A 23,853-nucleotide genomic window follows, 5' to 3' on the forward strand; every position below is an offset into this window, starting at 1 on the left:
AGGGTTGAGATCTCTACCTACAATTATCTATTGCCTATTTTTCCATTCAGTTTTTCAGTTTGGAGATTTTGTCTTTTCTTTGCAGTTTTGCTTGTTCATTTTTGCTTTATGTATTTTGAAGCTGTGTTTTTAGGTACATATATAGTTAGAATTATTGTTTTTCTGTTGAATCAATCTATCATTATATTATGTTCCTCTTTTTTCCTGGTAATATGTCTTACTCTGAAGTCTAAGTTGTCTGATTTAAGTACAGCTACTTCAGCTTTATTTTGATTAGTGTTTGCACAGTATGCATCGTCTTTTTACTTTTAAGCTGAATGTGTGTTTATATTTTAGGCAGGTTTCTTCTAGAGAGCACAGAGTTTAACTTCATCAAGTCTAACATCCTGGCATGTCATTGTAGTATGGAGTAATGTAATTATGGTTGGGTTTAATTTATCATCTTTGGATTGTTCATCTACTATTTGTCTTAGCTATTGTTTTTCCTTTTTTGCTCTTACCCCTTGTTTCCTATGGGTTAGTTGAGTATTTTTTTTAATATTTAATTTTATTCCCACCATGAATTATAATGCTCTACATCTTTGTTTTATATTTTCAGTAGTTACTCTAGTGTTTTGCCCTTTTAATTTGTCAAATGAAATTGTAAGAACTTTTTCATTTGGTGCAAGAACTCTACAACAATACACTCTCATTCTCCTTCCTGTGCTATTTGGTATTGTTGTCATTTATTTTACTTCTACATATATTATAACCAAAATAATATCTTATCCTACTTTATCTATTTAAGTCAGTTATCTTTAAGGGAATTTTAAAATAAGAAAGAAACATTTCATATTCATTCATGCAAGTAACATTTCCAGCTCTTTTCATTCATTTATATGTTCTTTAACTTAAATATCTAAATATTTAACTAAATAATTTCCTTGAAGTTTTTACAATGTGCAGATTTGCAGATACAGAATCTTTTTAGCATTCATTTCTTGAAAATTTTTCTTTATTTTCCTGTTTTAAAAAATATTTTCACTGACTATGAAACTCTCAGATATCAGTTGTGCTAGTCCTCTTTCCATTGCTGTGATAAAATATGTGAGACAACCAGTTTAAAAGATCCATGGTCACTTGGTCCTGTTGCTTTTGTCCTGTGGCAGTACAACACATCATGGCTGAATTCATGGAGAAAGAAAAGAGAGAGGGGTGGGTCCCAATATCTCCTTGAAGAGTGTGTCCCCAGTGACCTAACTTCCTTCTACTAGACCCATCTCCTAAAGAACATCACTTCTCAATAGTTCCACGTACTGACAATCAAACCTTTAACACATGGGCCTTTGAGGGACACCTTTTCAAACCATAACAATAAGTTAATTTTTTTCTTTTCACACTTTAAGATATTGTTCTCTGATTTTCCGCATGCACGATTTCTGATGAGAAATCTGTATTCATTTTTTATTGTTATTATAACAATTTATGAGAAACTCAGTGGCTTTAAAATAACACAATTTATTTTCTTATAATTCTGGTGGTCAGAAACCCAAAATGGGTAAAAGTGATAATGTTGTTAACAAGGCTGTGTACCTTCTGGAGGCTGCAGAGAAGATTCTATGTCTTTGCCTTTTTTCAGATTCTTCTAAAGAGCATTTGGCTCTGTTTAGGCAGAAAATTTAAATAATGTGTGACTCAATTTTTTTACCCATAAAAGTCTGTTTTTAAGCCTTCTTAGGCTATTCTAGAGTATCATTCAGACTTTTGGTATTTCAATTCCAGTAATAAGGATTTCCCTCTGCTGGGTTCTCTAATAACCATCCTACCCTAGGTCATCCATAGCTTTCCACTCTGGTTCTTCTGACGTCAAACATCTCTTGACCCTGAAAGGGTTTGGGAATTGTACAACTTATTTAATTCCTTGGTTGTTCTTTGCTTAGACTTGTGGCGTTTCTCTACATACATATGCCACTTTATACCTAGCAAAACGTCAAGAAGACCTCACTATAGACTTCTGACCCTTCTTTTCTGCAAGGATATTTCTTTTCTGGACCTCTGTCCTCCAATTTTCATGCACTTCAACCTCCTTCAACTGTTATTTATTGTGAAAGCCCACAAGCCTTGTTGACTTATGTGGGCTTTCCCTCCCAGGACCCACAGTCTGGAAATTATCTTTACACAGAAATCCAGGAAGATCGAAGGGCTCAACAGAGATCAGAGTCCTGTGCTGCCTGTTGTTCAGTATAAGAAAACTGTTATTTAGGTTTTGGGTTTTGTTTTTTTTTTTTTTTCTTGTGGTGCTAGGGATTGAACCCAAGGCATTGTGCATGCATGACAAGCACTGTACCAACTAAGCTATATCCTCAACCCTGTTATTTAGCATTTTTTATCAGGTTTTCCTACTGATTACAGCAAGAGAATAAGTTTGGTCCTTGGGGAGCGCAGAAGTGGAAGTTTCTTTCCACAACTTTGAATGGAGCTCAGATCAATCTCCTTTGCTTTGATGATGATAGCATCCAGACCATAAGAGGCAGGACCTTCCTCTGTGCACAGATTCCCATCTTGTTTCCTTTGTGTCTTCTTGACGCTATGGACAGTGGAGGGCTTTTGCTTTTCAGCCTTTTTTCTTTCTGTGTTTACCCTCTCCAGTCTCTCCTCCTTGACTTGCTTCCATATTATTCATTGTTTCCAAACTCCAGTGCATTGCCTTGTTTTTCCCTCTGACTTGTCAGAGAAAAGTAGGCAAATGGGTATTTCACTTGACTGAGCTAAGCAGCTCTACACGTTATAGCTGCAGGAGTCTGAATCCTGTCTCTCTCATTTAGTGTTCCTAATGTCTGGGGCAAGTTTCTTAACTGCTGGTTTCCTGATTGTAAAAGGAATAATTCTAATTCTTTTCCTCTAGCCATGTGTGATTGTGGGTTCTTATACATAAAGAATTAGAATAGTAATATCTGCATCTACCTTAGCATTCCCATTGACACATCTCTATAAACATCTACACACTTTACTATGAATTTCTGTCTTTCTATCTATCATTTTCTTGAAGGAAAAGATTGTAATGATGTGTATTTGTACACGAGTCCCAACAAAGTACTCCAAAAATATACTAGAGGCTCAAATGTGGGTTGAAATACTGTCATGTTCTGTGGTTTCTGTTTCTAGGATTGAAATGCCGTAGCCTTAAAGCATTGTTTTGTCAAGTAAAATTAGGAAGAAAAGTATACATATCAGGAAAAGTTGTTTTTAGTTTTCAGATTTTTCTTCCAAGCAGTTTGTGTTTTCACATTTTGGATCTGCAAGTTGGAATTGTTAGTATTGCTTTTCAAATTAAAAGTTCAGTCTTACAACATGCGTTAGCCTATTTTTGGTTAAAAAACTCATAGAGCTGGGCATGGTGGTGCACACCTGTAATTCCAGAATTTCAGGAGGCTGAGGCAGGAGGATCACAGGTTCAAAGCCAGCTTCAGCAAAATTGAGGCACTAAGCAACTCAGTAAGACCCTGTGTCTAAATAAAATACAAAAACAGGCTGGGATTGTGGCTTAGTGGTCGAGTGCCCCTGAGTTCAGTCTCCGGTACCCAAAAAAAGAAAAAACAACAACAACAAAAAAGTTTTGTTTCCTCTGAAAGATCCAAATTTAAGTTCATTTTGGTATTCATGAGTATGCTGGATTTATCTTCTTCAGTAGAATGGTCATTTTTTGATAAAGAAAAGAGATGGAGTTGGTCTTAGATGTGTCTGTATTTTTATGCCATGTTAGTGAAAGTCCATCAGATTTTCTTCTTCTGTTTGTAGAACAATGTAGAGCTCTTGGGTATGATTGGCTATAAAAAATAGGTGGAGTCAACAAAAAATTTTCTATTTGAAAATCAACAACTAAAGAGTAAAAAGTACACTGTAGTGTCTAAAGAATGTGAAACTCATTATATATGTGTGTGTTAATATATATACAAACACACACACACACACACACATATATATATATATATATATATATATATATATATATATATATATATACATACACTGTTTTTTCATATTCAAAACATTTTTAGGTTTAAAATGAAAATTTAGAAAGAAATTTCACTGAGGATCACTTCAATAAGTACATCAGGCTGACTGATAATAATGCTTGACTTTCCTGTATTTTAGATTTGGCTAGAAGCCACATATAGCAAATTTTTGAAGTATGCAACATTTTTTATTGTGTCTATTTCTTGAGTTTTAATTGCAAATGTTTATATTTTATTTATATACACCAATATTTCTATATATAAAAGTGGTGTATATTTCTATTATAAAGCTGAGGTAATCCTCAGAATTAACTGAAAAGCATTTAAAAAGACTACATTGCAATTTAATACCTACTAGATATTAGCTTTATTCCTCCCAGGAGTATTCCACATCATTTGTTTTATTGTCCTAAGAACATTTGCAGCACAAAGGAAAGGATGCCCTAAGTCTATTTCTTTTGCTATCTAAGGAAAGATATTCTGATAGTCATACTCTGCCTGACATATATAAACTAACTAAATTTACTTGACTTTTAGTTCATTGTCAAAAGGAGGAGTGTCTCCAAAGCCTGAAAACTAAAGCAATATATCTGCAGTTAAATGACAACTTTAAATGACTCAGAGGAAAGGCACTGCATCTGTCTAAAAAATAACCCATACTGGCTGCACTTAAAAGCAACTGAAATGCACATTCATAGCTAATTATAAACAAAAACTAGTTAACACTTTAAATAAAAGGAAAAATAGCAAAAAGATTTAGAGCCTAGACAAGCAGATGAAAGGGTTCTGAGTTGCTTTCCATCTGATATTACTCAAATGCAACTCTGTCTCCAATTACCTGGGAATATGTGGTATTCCCTCATGAAAGCTCAAGATCAGAGAGGGCGTCCATTCCGTGCCTCTGCTTACTCAGAGTCATTTGGAACAAGTTCAGCAGAAATATTTCACATTGCAAAAGAGTCTGGAGCCAGACAGCGACTACAGACACTAATCATAGGGTCAAAATAGTAACTTAGTAGGACAGCAACCACCGGGAAATATTTGTGGAGGCAGAGATTTGAGGGAGGAAGTATTAGTCCTGCGGGGGGAGACATCAGTGAATGCTGTGGTGCTGAGATAGGACCATTAAAATGCTGTTTTAACCAGTTGCATGTTCCATGGCATAGGGTCATGATTGCTAGTGATCTCTGGTGAGATCAGACTTAAAGGAGTATCTTATACCTTAGTTCTAAAATAAATGAATAGATAGAAAGAAAAGTACCCAAATAAATAAAGGTTGCTTCCTAAAATGTTCGGTGTTTCTCAATTCAATGTTCTAAGCTTAGGCTTTCCCTGCCCTAAGTTGCAGATGTCTAACAGTTGACATTGGGAGTTAAGAATGACAGTTGTAAGGTTCTCATTAAAATCTAAGGTCCCAGTTTGCTGCTGAAGGAACAGTAATTGACTGATTGACTTCTGTAAGTCTAGTTCTCTACAGTTTTAGTCTATTAAAAAATAAGAGATAGTAAGTTTCTCTGTACAAACCACTTTTTACTGTGCCTTATTTTTTTCCCCTTAAATTACTTCACCTTGTTCTTTCCATGGTCAGTAGAGAACCAACTGCTTTCTTGATTCTCACTCCACTACGAATTCTGTTTTCAGTAGACTTATTCTTAGAACATTTTCTTGGCAGTGGATCTCAAATATCAGGATATGAGTAGTTACCATTATATGTTTAGAATAAGAAGAGCTGCTTCAGAGGAGCATTGCAAATTTTCTTTAAAAATCATTTTATCTTTTAGATTTTAGCAAGTCCTCCTTAAATTTATTAAATTACCTTGTAGCAATTTGATTTACTGCTATGTCTTAAAAATAAAAATTCTTAGAAGCTGTTAGTCTCTGCTTATACTTGTAGGCATGGGAAGTAATCTGTGTTAAGTCTATTAAAACAGGTACACACGCACATTGAGTAGAAAGAAATTTTACAATTATTGCCAGAGTTTGTAAAGTTCTTGGCCATAATTGTTCTGTACTGACATAAAGAAGCACCCTCATTTTACCAAAGTATATCTTTAGTTCTGCATCTAGATTTTTTATAGAAGAATGAAAAAGTGAGATTTGTGGTGCTGCTCAAATGGGAGGCTTTTCACATTTTGGCAGCAACACATCCCTGTCCCTTCTCATAGTAAAAGTGATATGGAAATGAGATGAAGGGAACTTCAGAAAGAGTATTATAATGCACCAGGCAATTTATACATTATCTCATGAATCATCTGCACTACCAAGTTCATTGCACCATTACTCATGATTACCAAGAAATGGAAACAACCCAAGTGTCCATCAATTGATGAATGAATTTATAAAAAGTACATGTACACAAGGGATACTTTTGGCTATAAAAAATTAATGAACTCCTCCTGTAGGGCAACATGAATGGAACTGGAGATCATCATGTTCAGTGAAATAAGCCAGCAGAAAGACATACTGTGTGATTCCACTCAGTTGTGGAATCTAAAAAAGTTGATCTCAAACTGGTGGTGACCAGAGCCTGGGGAGAACAGTGGGAGTGAGGACTGGGACAAGATTGATCATCGGGTACTAATTTACAGTTAGATAGGAGCAAGAAGTTCTGATGTGCTCTTGCACAGTAGAGTGACTACAGATAAAGATAACAACCAGGCTCGGTGCACAAGCCTGTAATCCCAGCCGCTTAGGAGTCTGAGGCAGGAGGATAGTGAGTTCAAAGCCAGCCTCAGCAATTTAGTAAGACACTGAGCAACTCAGTGAGACCCTGTCTGTAAATAAAATATTTTTTTAAAGGATTGGGGATGTGGCTCAGTGGTTAAGAGCCCCTGGGTTCAATCCTTGTCACCAAAGGAAAAAAAGATAACATACTATATAGTTCAAAAGGCTAGAAGGAAGGATTTTGAAATCTTTTTGCCATAAAGAAATAACAAATAAGGAGGTAGATATGTTTAACTTGACATAAACATTACACATGTACATGTATCAAAACATTATATGATACCTATTAATATGTACAATTTTTATGTTTTTATGTATCAATTAAAAATAAATTTAGGGCTGAGATGTAGCTCAGTGGGAAAGCGTTTGCCTAGCATTCACAAAGCCCTGGGTTCAATCCCCAGTTCCCAAAAAGAAAGAATCCCACCCCCCAAGAAAAATAAATAATGTAAAAAAATAAATAAATTTAGCCGAGCATGGTGGCACACTGCATAATCCCAGCAGCTCAGGAGGCCAATACAGGAAGATAGTGAGTTCAAAGCCAGCCTCAGTAATGGTGAGGTGCTAAGCAACTCAGTGAGACCTGTCTGTACATAAAATACAAAATAGGGCTGAGGTTGTGGCTCAATGGTTGAGTGCCCCTGAGTTCAAACTCTCATACCCCCTCCAAAAACTAAAATAAAATTAACAAATTTACTTTCTTCACTTAAAAAAAAAAAAAAGTATGCCAGATGTGGTAGCCCAGGCCCATAATTCCAGCTACTTTGGAGGCTGAGGCAGGAGGATCACAAGATCCAGTACAGCTTCAGTAACATAGTAAGACCCTGTCTCAAAATAAGTAAAAAGGACTGAGAATGTAACTCAATGCTAGAGTGCTTGCCTTATCAAGCACATGGCCCAGGACTCAGTCTCCAGTATGGGGAATAAAAGAAAGCAACTCAATGAAAAAGTATTATCCTATTTTAATGATGAAAAAAATGTATCAAAGTGATGTTCAGTTATTAGAATCTATCACAATTTAGTAGGCTAAGCTTCAATTCAAACCCAGGTTTTTCTAATTGAAAATCTGATATTCAACACCCAAATATTGTCCCTAATAGGATCCGGAAATGTAAGGCAGAGTGGTAAGGACACATTGCATGGGAAATAGAGAGTGTAACTTTTGTGGTATCAGGTGCAGGAGAGGCAGCTGCCCACCGAGACTTGAACTCTGGCTGGCCCTAGGGCAGAGGAGTTATCAAGCAACTCTGTGGAAGATGGTCAAGGCTACTTAGGAGGCTCTGGCACAGGATGCACTGGTGATCTGATGCTAACTTGAAGACCACTACAAACCAATTCTGTGTCTATTTGTCTTTTTATGTTCTTCTTTAGCTTTCCTATGGTAATCTTGATTATGATTAGATTTTTTGTTGGTCTTTTTTTCTCCTTTTGAGGTGCTAAAGATCAAGACCAGGGCTTTATATGTGCTATGCTAGTGTTCCATCCCTAAGCAACACTCCCAGCCCAGTATTGTTGATTGTGAACCACTAGAAAGCTGTAATCCTCATTCAATGTGGCAAAAAAAAAAAAAAAATGAAAAAAAAATGAGCTATACATTCTAAAAGAAGGGGGAAACATATTATTTGAAATGGAAAATGAAATCTTTTATATCTCTTATATAATTAATTTAGCATACTTATTTTGATCAGTTTTATCAACAGCAGATTATAAATATGTATGTTGCTAAAAAGAACACTATCTTTCAAAACCATTTGTCATGTGTGGCATTAGAAATTAAATGCAAATAATTTTTGTATTTCTGAAAAAAAATGTGAGGAAATTAAAAATTCATACTAAGGTATTATGTTGCAGATTTTAAAAATCACCTTATTTTCTATGTCATTTTTAGCAAAGTTGTGATTGGATGTCTGTGCTTATAACAGTGGTGGCACACAGTATGTATAAGTTTTTCCTCAAACTGAAAAATGCAGTTGGACTAAGATTTTGGTCTGTGCTCCCTAAATGAATGACAGATTTATTCATATTTTATTCCAAATTATGTTTTAATTTTCACTGATGAAATAACATTTCAGTTTAGTGGATTCATCCGCACTACCTAAAGCAAACACATCCTGCACCTATCACTAAGTGAACATCCTGAGCATGTTTAAAAGAATTGTGGCAACAAAACCTTCATGGTGCATTTATACAAACAGCATGTTAAAAATAGGTATTTCAGTGTGTCCAGAAAAAAAGAATTGTCCCTCAACTTTTCAGAATTTTTTTTTCCTAAGATTTCCATACAAAGGAAAATCTGTTAGGTTCATTGAATTGTTGACTCTTCATCAAGAGTTGAAAGTCTAATGCTCTTTCTTTGATCTCTAATTTGACTGTTTATCAAAGCTGATTACGGTTTGAATATACAAATCCCCTAGCTTGAAAATCATGTAAAAATAATGGAGAGTAAAGAATTTTTAAGTAGTCTCTGTTGTTCTAATTTGGCTTTATGATTGCAATATAGCAATTAGATTTGGTAAAAGGATCTGTTTTTATGTTTTGTTCCTTTGGTACGAATCAATCTTCTGCCACATTGGATCAAAGTGGTATTGTTTGAAAGCCAAACTTGCCATGTACTGAAGTAAGAGCTGTTTTGGTATACATTCAAAAGGAATCATTGTGAATAAGTGAAACCTAGTTTATTCCAATTACCCTAATTTAAGGGCTTATGTTTTCTGGAAAGCTACAAGTTTGTGTTCTCTTTATCTGCATATAAAGTTGAAACATAATAAAATAGAAGTTGACTTAGTTAAACACAATTATGGATTATATCACTTAAACAATTTTAAGATCTTCAATTCTAAAATTTCATAGCACATTTATTGTCTCCACTAATTATTGGAGGCGCTATGCTAGATATTTTATGTATATTAACAGATCAATCTGTTTGCCAAAGACAACACAGCTAATTTTAATGACAGAATAAGGAATAGGGTACGAATCTCTAGCATATCATTCTTTTATGTTTTTAAGTTTCATAAATAATTTTCTTGAATCTTCTAAAATAGTCCAGAAATTCTGTCTTCCAATCTCAGTCTTATTCTTTGTATTTTAAAAAGATTTTTTTAAAAAAATGTCCTTCCTGATAGTGGTATACATTGTGGTGCTTTTGTTATTTTCCCTTAAACAAACTTTATGTGGTTCTAGAATTGTTTTAGGTAGAAAATCATTTTTTTAATGCTAGGTAGGCCAGAGCAGATTTTATAAGACTGGAATCATTTCCAAGTAAAATCATGGAACATTGATTCTGGGTTTTTTTGTTTTGTTTTGTTTTAAATCTGATTAATGACTGACTTGTAAATTTATATAAACAATCTAAAATACAAAAAGGGAAAGGGAGGAGACAATGGAAATGGGAGAAGGGTAAGGAGAGAAGAAGAAAGGGAGGAAAGAGGGAGGGAAGGAGCAAAGAGATAGTGAGAGAGAGAAATCCCTGTTAAATTTTGACAATTCTGGCAAAGAGTGGCAGTATGACACTTAGTTATAACTTTGTAGATACTGCACAGACCTTTGAGAAAACACTGTCCTGAAGTTGTAAAACATTAACCAGCCAAAGCTGTACTATTGTGTTTTAAGTAGTGATAAAGATACTTTGACAATTGCTAAAGAGACCATGGGTTTTCTTTTGTGCACAGTTCCTGGTTTTTAATAATCCATTGGCCCTGGTCCACTTTGTCTTCTGATGTCTCCAAATGGCCCCAAGTGTGGCCCAGAGGGAAATGATTATAAAAAGACAACTTCTTCATTTACTAGTTCCAGGATTTTTAAAATTTGTTCTTTTGTTTTGTTTGTTTGTTTACTTTTTATTTTATAGCTCAGTGATTTTCAAACCGTGAGTCACCAACTAGGAAATTAATTGAACAGGTCAAGACTAATTTTTTTATTCTAATAAAACAGACTGAAAATAGCAGTGTCTTTGGAATTTTTTTCCCCAAAATATAAGTGTGTGTATGTGAGAGAGAGGGGTCGGGGGATGGGGGTAGGTATGGAATAATACATAAAACAGTGTAATGCTAATTTTACACAATGGAATTTGTAGGTGATTTTAAGCAATTTGAAGTATTAATCTCCTTTCCAAATTTGATTTCTGAGTTTGTGTCAGGCTATCATTCTTTGTATTTAAACAATTAAAGCAAATAAATGGGTACATTATCACACTACCACAAAAGGGAGAGTTTTAGATAAAATAAGATTATGATTTTTCACTTGTGATCTGTTACAATTGGTACAATCTGAACACAATTGTAAAGAGTTCAGAATTCTCACCATAGCTCCATAGAAGGTTAGATGGTTTCTCTCCCCTCCTTTTTTTTTGGGGGGGGGGGGGTCCTGGGCATTGAACCTGGGGGCACTTTCCTCCTGAGCCATATCCCCAGCCCTTTTATTTTTTATTTTGAGACACAGTCTCACTAAGTTACTTAGGGCATCACTAAGTTGCTAAGGCAACTTGTAATCCTCGAACTTGTAATCCTCCTGTCTCAGCCCCCCAATTGCTAGAATTACAAGCTTGAGCCACCACACCCAGCTATGTAGTTTCTTAACTTCATGTTTGTACTTTTGCTTGAGAGAATTATTTTCAGCTAATTATTGACATGTAAACCCTGACACATTTGACGTAAACATAAAATTAGTGTTTTCATTTCTCAAGTTAGTATAAAAATAATACTAATAATATAAATAAATTATTTAGAACCTAAAAATGTTCTAAACTGTATAATCTTTTCAATCATACGACATTTAAGGATTTAAAATCCATACTCAACTTCTGGTTGGAGTACATAAGAATTAAGACAAATAAAATAAACTGGGCATAATGGCATATACCTGTAATTCTAGGAGGCTGAGACATGAGGATCACAAATTCAAAGCCAGCCTCAGCAGGGACTCAGCGAGGAACTAAGCACCTTAGTGAGACTCTGTCTCTAAATAAAATAGGGCTGGGGATGTGGCTCAGTGGTTGATTACCCCTGTGTTCAATTCCCAGTGTCAAAAAAAATTAAAATAAATTTCATTTTTTAAATATGTTTTGCCTGAGATTATGTACTGTTTATTACATCCTTTCCTTTTCTTGCATTTTCAGCTAAAATTGACCAAGAGGCAGAGGAGACTTCACTGACAGAAACTCATAAATGGTGAGAAATTGCCTTCCTTTAATATAATATTTCCTCTAAGAATAGACTTGTAAAGTTCTTAGTATATTTCATTCCAAGGAACCAATTATTAGTTTAATTCTTATTTTCATATGTTAAATAAAACTAATGGTGTATTTGAATTTCTCAATAAATTTCTGAATTTTATTTTTATGACTCTGGATGATGTAAAATTCTGCTGAATATCAGATTATTGGGATTAGCACCTTCTCTTTCAAATAGGATTTAGGACTAAGGTAATACAAGAAAATGCAAGGTAGTAGGAACCTACTTCAAGCATAAAAATTGAGGGGGTAGGAATGATGGTAGTATGAATTGGACATTATTACCCTATGTGCATATATGGTTAGACGACCTGTGTAACTCTACATCATGTACAACCAGAAGAATAAGAAGTTATTATACTCCATTTATGTACAATGTGTCAAAATGCATTCTATTGCCATGTATAACTAATTAGAACAAAAAAGATTCAATCAAAAATTAAAATTTTGAAAAAAAATAAAAGTTGAAGGGTTTTGTAATGAAAAACTATTGAATTTCTATAATCAAAAGTAACTTCTAGGGAGGAAGCTAAGAGATTCCCTGGGATACATTTTCACTTCCAGAATGGAAATTTACAATCAAAGGCCAGCATAGAAAAGTATCTCAAGGGGCTGGGGTTGTGGCTCAGCGGTAGAGCACTCGCTTAGCACGTGCAAGGCCCTGGGTTCGATCCTCAGCACCACATAAAAATAAATAAACAAACTAAAGGTTTTGAGTACAACTAAAAAATAAATATTTTTTAAAAAAAGAATCTCAGGAATCTCTCTGCTTTGCTGCCTCATGATGTATTCTTCTTTTTATCTATATTATGTATTAGTCAGGGTTCCTCAGAAAAATAGAACCAATTAGAGATATATGGGGGTTGGAGGGTGTCAGAGAGAGATTTATTTTCAGGAATTGGCTGGTATGAGTATAGAGGCTGGTAAGTCTAAAATTAGTCAGCAGGCTGGCAGGCTGGCAATTCCAGTAGGACTGATGTCGCAATCTTGAGTTTGAATGCAGTCTGGAGACAGAATTCCTTCCACTCAGGAACCTCAGTCTGAAGCCTTCAACTGACTGGATGAGACCCAGCCATGTTATAAAGAGGGATCTGCTTTTCTTAATTTCTACTGATTTAGATGTTAACCACATCTAAAAACTGCCTTCACAACAACTAGACTGGTGTTTGACCCAAAACTATGTATTATAACCTAACCAAGTTGACATAAAATTAACCATCATACCCTTTAAAGAGAATCTGATTATTCTTGAGGGAAAAAATTCATTGAAGAGGTTCTTTTTCATTACTTTATTAGGCAAGATCCTTATATTCTGTGCACAGATATCACACATTTAGTAGTTCTCAAGTTGATAGAAAACATTATCTTAGACAAATTGTTCATAATTGGTCATTTTCTATGGAAATCAAAAACTGAGCTCAAGACCTTAAATCATAACAGATTTCAGTTAGTTGCATGAAAAAAATATACTGGCTAATGATGAAATTGTTAGTAAAAAGTAGCCATTTTTTATAATTAAACAAATCACTCTGACATTCAGAAGAGAAAATAATAATGGGTCATATGAAGCATTTGACATTTCCCCAGAGAAATAAAGAGAAATATCATTTTCTTGGCAGTCTCATGTAACCTGGGCAATGATTAATACTAATTCTGTATAGGATGACTGTGTAACCTTGGCTCCATGGCCATTGAGTCTGATTCTTGCCTCCTACAGGTGATAGCTCTATGACCCTACACCAGTACATAACCTTCAGTTATAGTACCTATTTTGTAGAAAAGGATTAAATGAGATAATCCCTAACAGAAGCTTAGTATTTAGTAAGTGATCAATAGATGTTAACGGCTGTGTTATTTTTACACCATCATTATTATTAGTATCAGCAATTAACAAAATTTTGTGGTGGAAATAGAAACCAGAGTTAGATGTTGGACTCAGTATTTGTTTTTGTTTTTCATTCTTTACATTGAATCCACTACTGGGTGCCCCGGCATGGTTATGGAGCATGAATTTTGGCATTAGACCTATATTTTGGCGTTTGCAACAAACGGCTGCTATTATAGCTCTAATGATTTACCTCTACTTGTGAATCCATGTCTTTATCTGTTGGGAAAAAAAAGAGGAGCAACACCCACATTGTAAATGTGGTGATCAGTTTATGATAAGTAAATTAAGTGATATAAAAACATATGTAAAGCACCTATATCATAGAGATTTTTCAAAATTCCCTTCCTTTATATTCACAAAAATACCTAAGAGACCAACTTTGAAAATGAACTCTTTTCTCAACAAACATTGGATTGGCGGAAGACATATAAAAGAGTCACTTACCAGTTCTAGAAATTGTTCTAAGGGCATACAGCAAATAAAGACTCATTTAATCAAGAAAATCTACTGAATCTTGGTAAGAACAGGTTGTGTTGGTGGTGTGTGAGCCATATCCCATTCCTCTCAATGTATCAAGAACTAGTTTCAAGAAAAAAGGTTGAAAAAAGTTTGGCCATAGAAAATTTGAATTTCCATATTCAAAAGTAAATCCCGGGAGTAAGTCAGGAGTTTCCACTGAATGCTCCTTTATTTCCTTTCTGACTCAATTCTCTCTTCTTCCCCATTCTCTCTATATAATCAAGGTTTCCCAGAAAAATAGAACCAATTAAAGATATGTGCATACATCTCCAATCTTACGGGAACTGCTGCAGGAACTCAAATATAGGCAGTTGTGGTCAAGCAGGCAGCAGCCCCTACTTACAACTCCAGGAGGAAGCTCTTATCCTGTGTGGACAGATCAAAAATACTGGACCCTAATACTTCCACTAGGATGGTCTATGCCAGGAAAGGTGAGGGTGGGGACCATGAAGGTTAGGGACTACCTACCTCAGCTTCTACTTGTAGAGGGTTTCCCTGTGGGAGAAGCGGCCCACTGTCTCATACCAGCTTCAGCTCTGGTATAAGTACACACAGGTTCTGTGTGTACTTATGAACAATCTTCATTTCCTTCTGAGAGGACTGATTTTATCAAAAACAGATTATATGGATTTTCATACCTGTGGGCTCTGTGAAAAACTACAGAGATCTTGGTAGAGAGCGACTAAAGAGGGCTCTTGTAGTTCCATGATACAATAGCAACAGGCCAAATGGAAAATGCTTTGTAAATATAGTATACATACAGGAAAATTAATAAAATTCCTTTCAAAGCAATTTGTTAGCTTGCTTTGAAAGGAATTTTATTAATTTTTCTTTGTTGGAGTACCTTTTAAAAAAAATGTCATTCTATTTAAAATGAATAAGCTTAACTTCCATGAGAAATCCAATAGAGAGAACAAGGAAAGAAGACAGTAGGAAGGATCCTTTTGGGGATCACAGTCAATCCTGGCAGTCAGGAAAACTGTGCATAAGTGTACTGTGCTGTATCCACACCCATGAGCATCAGGTTGGGATGTGGGGCAGACGTGGAGACATTCTCTAACTAGCATCAGGTTCATCAATATATGTTATAAGCCTTTCTAGTATTAAAGGCTTTCACACAACTTCTGACCAATCTTGACGGGTTGGCCGATAAATTACTCTGACCCAGAGAAGTGAGACTGAACAATAAAATCACCTACTACAGTCCTACATACCATGTAGCTACTATTGACAAAATAAGTATATCAGCATCAGCTGAATTAAGTGCTTCTCCTAGGACTGTTCATGTGAAATGCTTCTGCCTGGTGTGCTGAGGGTTCCACTCAGCCAGGCTGGCTGGCTCTTCTCATGCATTTGAAGGAATGATGGATTTTGACCTGCATTCTAAAGTCTGGGTCTCCTTTTCCCTACGAGGCTTGACTGTTTCATATACCACTTCATCCCCAACAGTGAATAACCAAATATGCTCTCTATCTATATAAACATCTTAAGGATTCAAAGCCATGGTTGTTTATGGCACTCTTCTTTGTGCTTGAATTAACCAAAAGTTTCTTTACCTTCCCTCCCTGCCACCCCCCAACCCCAACCAGAACTGAAAGAAAACACACAATCAGTTTATTTGATCTCTAAATATTTCATTTGCCTCAACAAGGCCTTAAGGGAGACAAGAACCAGAAATATGTATTTATTCAGGCCTATGATTTCTCAGTCTTCCTTCTATTTGGTTATTCTTATTATGTTCTATGTATCATGGTGTCCTAAACCAGGTGAAATCCATTTTGGAGGTAAGATGGTATATTAAAAAAAAAAAAAACTGATGCTACCTGGTTTGCTTGCTTAAACTGATCTTCAGTTTCCACACTTCTATTAGCCCTTTTACCTTGAAACAGAAAATAAACAGGGAAATTTCAGTTGTATGATTATATTGAAAAACCTCCCAATCCAAAGAATTTTCTGGTGAGGTGCTTCCCCCACCCCCCAACTTCAGTGATGTTATTAATGCTCAAGAAAGTTTACATTTACTTTATACCCTGTGACAAGAGACTCAGTGTCAAATTGATGACCAATTTAAGTGCTTTGATTTTTTGAAATGAGAGTCATTTACAGAATATTGTGACTGCTGAGTGAATCTATCAAATGCCTTTAGGATCAAAAGATGATCCTATAGTCACTAAACAACCCTTTCTGTACCAAAAGATGTTGCCCAAAGGTTTTGAGGCAATTTAGTATTTCATATGCTCACCCAGGTTACTATTCTATGAAAGAAAGCAGGATTGTGTGGTGGACAGGGCCCTGACATTTCCTCTGAACCAGCTCTGTCATTCCAGAATGCAACTGAATAAACCACAAAGAGCCTTGGCCTCATTTGTAAAAGGGACAGAACCTCATCCTTCCTTTTTATCCTTTTGGTCTGGGAGAATGGAATGGCTCTCCTTTGCTGTTCATAAGCTTCTTGGAGTATGGCTGATAGGAGGCCTTGCTACCAAAGCTTATTCATGTGCAAATGCTTTGTAAATATAGCACACATACAGGGTTGTCATCTTGCTTTGAAAGGAATTTTATTAATTTTTCTTTGTTGTAGGGCCTTTTTAAAAAAATGTCATTCCATTTAAAATGAATAAGCTGAACTTTTATCAAGAAAATAATTAAAATTGTTTTCTATAGTAGAATATTGTATTTTCAGATCATTTTATTTTATGTCTAAATAAAAACATTCAAAAGAAACAATGGTAGTATATGTTTAAAATGAGTCAGAACTTTTTCATATTTGTTAGGACAATAATTTTATGTACTAATTCTGACTGTTTAATCATGCCTTTTTCTATTAATCTAAAAAGTGCAACTTTGAATTCCTATTTCACATGAACAAAAATATATAGCTTTTGAATAAATAAGTTGACTGAACTCTTCAATTCTTCCAGAAAGTAAGGCAACGAGACAGATGAGTCTTGAACCATATCCAAAACTCAAATACAAATCGAACAAATATATTCCAATCTTCAGATGATTTTATTGGGAAGCCAAACTATCATATTGTATTACAAGATGGATTTCAGTGGAATGTTGTTAAGGTTGGCTACATTCCCACTGTGTGTGTTTATTTCAGTTTCTCATTTTATTTTTAATTAGCATACATGGCTTTCTTTAATTGTGGAGAAATATCACAAGACTGACTATGATTGTTTTTATTTTCCCACAGAATTACTTAGCATCTGTGTCAGCTCACAAGCAAAGAATGTAGAAAATTTGGATTTATCTAATAAATGGTCATTCCTTTATATCTAAATTTAAAGAGTAAGAAGGCTAAGAGTTACAAAATCAACTGTATTACACTCTGAAATCTTAATTATTTGGTAAATTATGGGTAGCTGCAGATTTTTCTTTAAATTTTTTTTTTTTAGTATTTCTTTGATCTCCATAGATGAAAATCATATCTTGACTTTTGACTTTTGACATGGAAAAAGAACAGGTTTCAGAAATGCTGTTTATCTATTGCTTTATTATCATTGTTTATTTCTAACATCAATAAAGATGATAGAAATAACTAAAAGTAAAATATGCATCACACTGCATCTATTGTGTTAGGTAACTTACCCTTGTCAGTTAATTTAGTTGACATTCTAGATAAAGGAAATCAGGGTGAGTAAGGCATAATACTTGATACCCTGTGGAGTAACGTCAGAGCAACATGCATCTAACCACTCAAACTATTTTAAAGGGATATTTTTCAAGGAAGTTGGTGATTTTTCCTGTTGATGGAAACATTCATTTTTGAAGATGTTTTTATTTTTCAATAGGACATATACATGCTACTGAAAATGTTACGTAACACTGTTCTTTTTATGTTTCAGACTAGAAAACTAATCCCCCTCCCCAAGAGCTGAAAACAACTAGACAGCTCAACTGTAATTAATCCTCTTTTCTTTTCTTCTATTTTTTAGTGGTAGTTGGGGGATGGTATGCATGTATTGAAGTCAGGGCCTCTTGCCTGCTAGAGATATGCTTTAGCACTGGCTACATCCTCAGTCTCTGTAACTAATCTTCTGATCACACCATAAGACTATAGTGAATTTGTTGACTAGAAAAGAGCAATTAGCATAATCATACAGAAGTAATAAATTACTGTTCTCTGTTTTAGCATTTTGTGATGAATGTTTTGACTGTATAGCTTACAAATATACTTAATGTACCACATAGGGTCCTTGTTTTAACTCTTAAGGAGAATACATTAGGTTCCCTTCCCTCTCCCACTTCACTTAAATATTTGCAAAGGCAGTTGAAAATAATCAGTAATCAGAGGCAAGAAATAGTAATGGAAGAAAGCACATTTATGAGAGAACTTTAAATCGCACATTTTAAAAAATAAACCCTATTTCTGCATGTAATATTGCTTGAGTGATATTTTACCAAAGCCAAGATTGCATAACAAATGAGTTGAAATGGAAAATTAATCTTTCATGCAAAATAAAAACAAAAAAAAAAAAAGGAAAGGAATGTGGGCCCAGTGGTTTCATATAGTATATAACTGTTCTTTCGTCATGGGAGAGAAAATATTTAATCCGTCCTGAACTGATGCACACATACTTTATCATGTTTAGTGACTTTGAGAGTGTCAGTTTGTAAAGTGTTTATCCAAGGAATGGACTTCTGGCACATGGATAAAATGAAAAGTGAAATGTTTAGTTCATAATAGGCATATTTTCCAGAATCTTTCTGAGTAACTATCCCAAGATGAATAGAAAGACTACAGGTCTTTGTTTATCTGGCTTATGCTGGCAGACCATGCAGGCTCCAGCCTGGTATTAAAAACTGAAGTGACATGGAATGTCTTTGCAAAACCCCTAAACAATGACATCATTCCCTTAACAATATTGATAAAGTAAAGCAAAGTTAGAGTTTGTTGGATTCTTAGTTAACTACTTCGGATCCTGCCAAAAGATTTATGTCTGGGTACCCATCAGAGCAAGCCTTCCTAGGATTGATGGTAGAAACCTGTATTTCATACATTTTTCTTTCCAGGCCATGTGGCAAATTTTAGGTACAGCACTTTTCTTTCTTTGTTTTCTTCTGTGGGTGCATTATTTAAACTTTTATAAAATCCACTGACCTTTACCAGTGTGAGACTCCATGATGCTCTTTGCAGATTTGCTCACCACTTTTAATTATAAAAAGAACATTCTAGGGTGGTGGTCTCTCCTGAAATGTTTCTTGTTTGTTGACTTTAATGCATTCTGAATAGAAGAACTTAAGCACTTTCTGCTTTGGAGAGTGTTAACAGATTTTCATCCAGTTTGAGTTGATAATTATATTAAAGAATTTCTCCCCTTTTAAAAAGTATGAAAATGGAAACTTCCATGTACTATAGGGGCAAGAAGATCTTTTCTGCTCCATTATTTAAAAATACATTTGGGTCTAGAGTAAGAACTGTTTCTTGAAACTATGTTCTTCTCCACGTTGAAAGAGTTTAGACCTACTATATTTTTTTCTGGGGTTCTAATCACTGTGTTCTTGAAATACATGTGGTGTTGGGGTGGAGAGAGGGAAGGTAATGCTACAAAGAAAGGATTTGTCATTTTGTCCACTATTTTGGATTTTATGAAAACAAAATTTCTATGGATAAAAGTTAATAAAGAAGCTTTCAAATGTATTTAACCATACTAACATTATTCAAGTCCATTATGGTTTACAAATTGATAAAATAACAGATACTCCAGAAAAACGAAATAAAAGCAGTTTTTAAAAATAGTCTAAAATCACTCTGACAGGGAAATATTTTTCCTGATAGAATGAAAACATGAAAGAGTAAAACAGTTGTAGATGATTTCCTCTATATACACATTTCATCAGGCAAATTGGAAATCTGCTTTAAAATATTATTATTAGAAATCATTTGGTAACTTAGATCTCTCCCAGGAGGGAGGAGGGGGCCATAGCTGGTATCCCGGTATAACAAGAAGCAAGGTGTTCTGCTTTTTTATATATCTTAGGCTTCCTTTGTTCTCCTTCTCTTATCTTTCAACCTTCCTTGTACTTGACTAGGCCAGGAAATGTGGAAATGCTAGGTGGGAAACTGGTGGGCTAAAGGGGGAAGAGCAGGATGGAGCAGCCCTGGACATATTAATTAATAACTTTTACAACTCAATGTATGGAGGGACAATTTCTGGGGCAGGTTATCTTGAAAAGGGTGTAGGAAGGGCTCTGAAGGCATTTCAATCCCTCAGGGAGCAGTCTCCAACTTCCAGGAGTCACTCAAATTGGCCTCCTTGATCTGAGCTAACTCGATTTACATATCTATACCAACTGCCTATCTAATTCTGTCTTCAATAGAACAATAAATGGCAAGCAATAAACAATATAATTGCTCGATGGCATTTTTGCTTCTTAATGTTTATCATGTGACTTGCCCCTAATGATTCAAGTCTATCTCTTTCTTGTATATATTATTGTAAATTCTTGAAAGGGTGAGTCTGATTGATCCTGAACAGGTAACATGGGCTCAGGAAGTACCCTGTCTACCCCAGCCGGAGCAGTAGGTAAGGCCATTTTTTAAAATCAATGTAAGGAAGAAAAATTGACACATCAGGAAAGATTAGTGGAACAAAAGGCCTAGAGATAGAGCTACCTTAAAAAGGGAAAATTTGGTGGAATTATTGACTGACTTTTTTTAAGTTGAATTTCATTTCATTGTATAAATATTTAGACTATAAATTCTTACATCATTTGATTTTTTGCTATTTCATACATCAAGTATGGATAAACTTAAAAAATAACATGAAGAAACTTTTTGACTGATCTGTTTACCACTTGTTTTTAAAGGCAGTATAGTTGTGAACTTAGAGCAACAGAAATTACACCTTGCAAATTTGAAATCAGAGTTGGAGGAGGAAAATAATCACATAAATTCCGACACTTTTCAGGTTGGGCATCTGCATGGAGTGTCAAGGAGGAAGATATCTATGACTTCTAAGTTGATGGCAGGCTTGTTAAATCTTTCCAGTCTTAGTTTCCTCTATTTGTTTTGAGAATTCAATATGACCATGTAAATATTGTATTTAACACTAACTAAACATGTAAATAAGTGTACAATAAACATGATTTTTAAAATTTTTTTCCTTAAAGAGTATGCATTTTTCTACTTTTCAAACATATTTCCTTCAGAAGCCTAAGGTTTTTCCATAGCTCCTATTCTGCCTCCTCCTCCCCCAAACACATCTGCCCATCTGGGTGAGACCAAGGTCACACTCCCATTCCTAGTCACATAGTCTCCTAAGAGAAACATTAGAATATTTGCAATGAAAATAGGTCTTAATCCCTCTGGTAATACTGTGGCATGGAAATTTGCATCTATACTGATTTTTGAAAGAGAGGGGTTATTACTGGCACACAAACCTTAGATTAGTGTGAATAGATGTAGATTTTTGCATGCTACTTCCAGAAGATTGCCAAACCCTATTGTATATTATTTAACCCACTAAAACATTTCCCAAATTGACTGGAGGTTATATAACAATGTTATGAAAGTATATCCTTGCAAAATAATTTATAGTCTTTCTTTGGTTTTGGTTGTAATCTTTACATTGTTAGCAGTAAATTATGAGTTTTTATGGATAAAAACTCATGAGTTTATATCAAAATTATTTGATTAGAGGATAGTGTGATTAGGCTAAAGAGATTGGGAATATTTGATGTGGTTTTTAAAATTGGCCTAAGAAGTATCTGAGAAACTAGACCATAAAACCTTGACTCACTTCAAGTCCAGGAATCTACTAGAAAGAGCCTACAATGAAAAGGTCAGTAAGGACAACAGAAATTAGAAAACAATTTCAGTAAATCAGGGGAAAGAAGAAAAATTTGAGAGGACACAATAATAAAGACATTAGAACTGCTATTTTTCTCCCAGTTGTTTGTTGTTTTGAGGGTGTTGTAAGTGAATATACAGCATATACCCCCATGTTCTTCTTGAAAGCAAAAGTTAAATGGGGGCAGACTTCCAGGAATCAGCAATGCTTCATTAAGCAGTGGAGACACATTTTTAGGAGTTCCCTCCTAAAAAATAGCAACTGGTTAAAGGTCTGATTTTTATAGGGTTAAGTGAGACTTCATCATCATAGCAGAATGTGTAAGTTGGGCAGTCAGGGAAAGAGTTGCAGAATGGGAAGTTGTGTAGGTTCAGAGACTATTGTTGCTAGGAAATGGTGAAACTCTAGAACCCATTATCTTCTTCTCTCCCTGAGTCCCATTGTTCTTCTTTTCTCCCCATCGGTCATTTTTTTCATATCTTTCACTTCTTATATTATGTGAAACTTCATTCTGGTAAAGGTGATTTTCATTTGAAGAATTCAGTATCTGCAGAGCATGATTGAATATTGGTGATGGGAGGTACTTTGTAGTTATTGATGTAGAGAACTTAAAATCAGAAAATGTTTGGTTTTAACATTCAAACAATGAATCATAGTGCTCTTTCCATTAAAAAAAAAACAAAAAACAGATTAGTCTCCTTCTTTTGAAACTACTCATTCCCCTGTGCTGTCTTTCTTAGAAAAGAAACAATACCTTGTAGATTGACATACATATTTTAAAAATCTGTGTTAAGAGTCTTCTAGTTTTTATTCCTATAAATATAAAGCGTAGGTCTTATTTCTTTCAAAACTCATGCAAGTTATCTTTCCTTTTTCCCATTATGTAAATCTCTTATGTTTCTGGTTAGATAGGGATAAATTTACATAATATTCAAAACCTCTCAACTTTGAAATATGTGTTGTTGTTTTTGTTTTTTTTTACCCTGCTGCTTAATTGTCTTTCAGATACAAGCTGGCAGACTTTTAACCTTCTTTAAAAAGCAACCTCTTTAATTAGTGTGTTTACTTAGTGTATAGATGTAAAATGCATAAGACACTTACCTTTTCATTCTGTTAAAAGTGCTTTTCATCCATAATACTATAGGAAATGTGAAATTTGGATGGTGTTTTTATTTATTTATTTATTTTATTTTTTCCTGTGCTGGAGATTGAACCCAGCCAGAGTTTTTTGCATGCTAGACAAGCGCTCTACCACTAAACTGCATCATCCCCCAAATTCTGTTTTAATAGCTTAGAAGACTTGAATTTCTAATGTAAATAGTTGAGGGCAGATGGATCTCTTCCCTGTCTTTACCAATAACGTGGACATACAGTTATTTAGCATTGTAATATTTGTGTAAACTCCACAAATTATCCTGACCTGTAGTGTTTTTAAAAACATGCCCAGATAATAAGGAGAACAAGTAGCAAGCTGTTAAGTAGTTATCGGTGTCTTTATTGGTTTGCTAAATCTACAGTGAGTCAGTATTACATTCAATTAGATAATGGTATGTTTTCATAACCTATTAGTTCAGGACAACATATACTAAGAATATAAGGAAATATGAGTAATTTATGTTTTATATTGAAGTGTTTAAAAGTCAGTATTCAGAAATAATTGCCCACTTTAATATGATTTTGTAACAGTTGTCCACTTAG

The 23,853-nt window shown here is 34.7% G+C and overlaps 1 protein-coding gene across 1 annotated transcript in view; it reads left to right on the forward strand.

The window, feature by feature from the left end:
* Positions 1-23,853, forward strand: part of Fmn2 (formin 2) — a 371,367-nt gene that overhangs the window by 286,339 nt on the left and 61,175 nt on the right. The window contains exon 12 of the mRNA XM_071619722.1: positions 11,836-11,887. Within this exon, the coding sequence (XP_071475823.1) occupies positions 11,836-11,887 (52 nt within the window). The remainder of the gene's footprint in view (positions 1-11,835; positions 11,888-23,853) is intronic.

This window comes from Marmota flaviventris, chromosome 12 (genome assembly GCF_047511675.1).
Source record: "Marmota flaviventris isolate mMarFla1 chromosome 12, mMarFla1.hap1, whole genome shotgun sequence".
Taxonomy (NCBI): domain Eukaryota; kingdom Metazoa; phylum Chordata; class Mammalia; order Rodentia; family Sciuridae; genus Marmota; species Marmota flaviventris.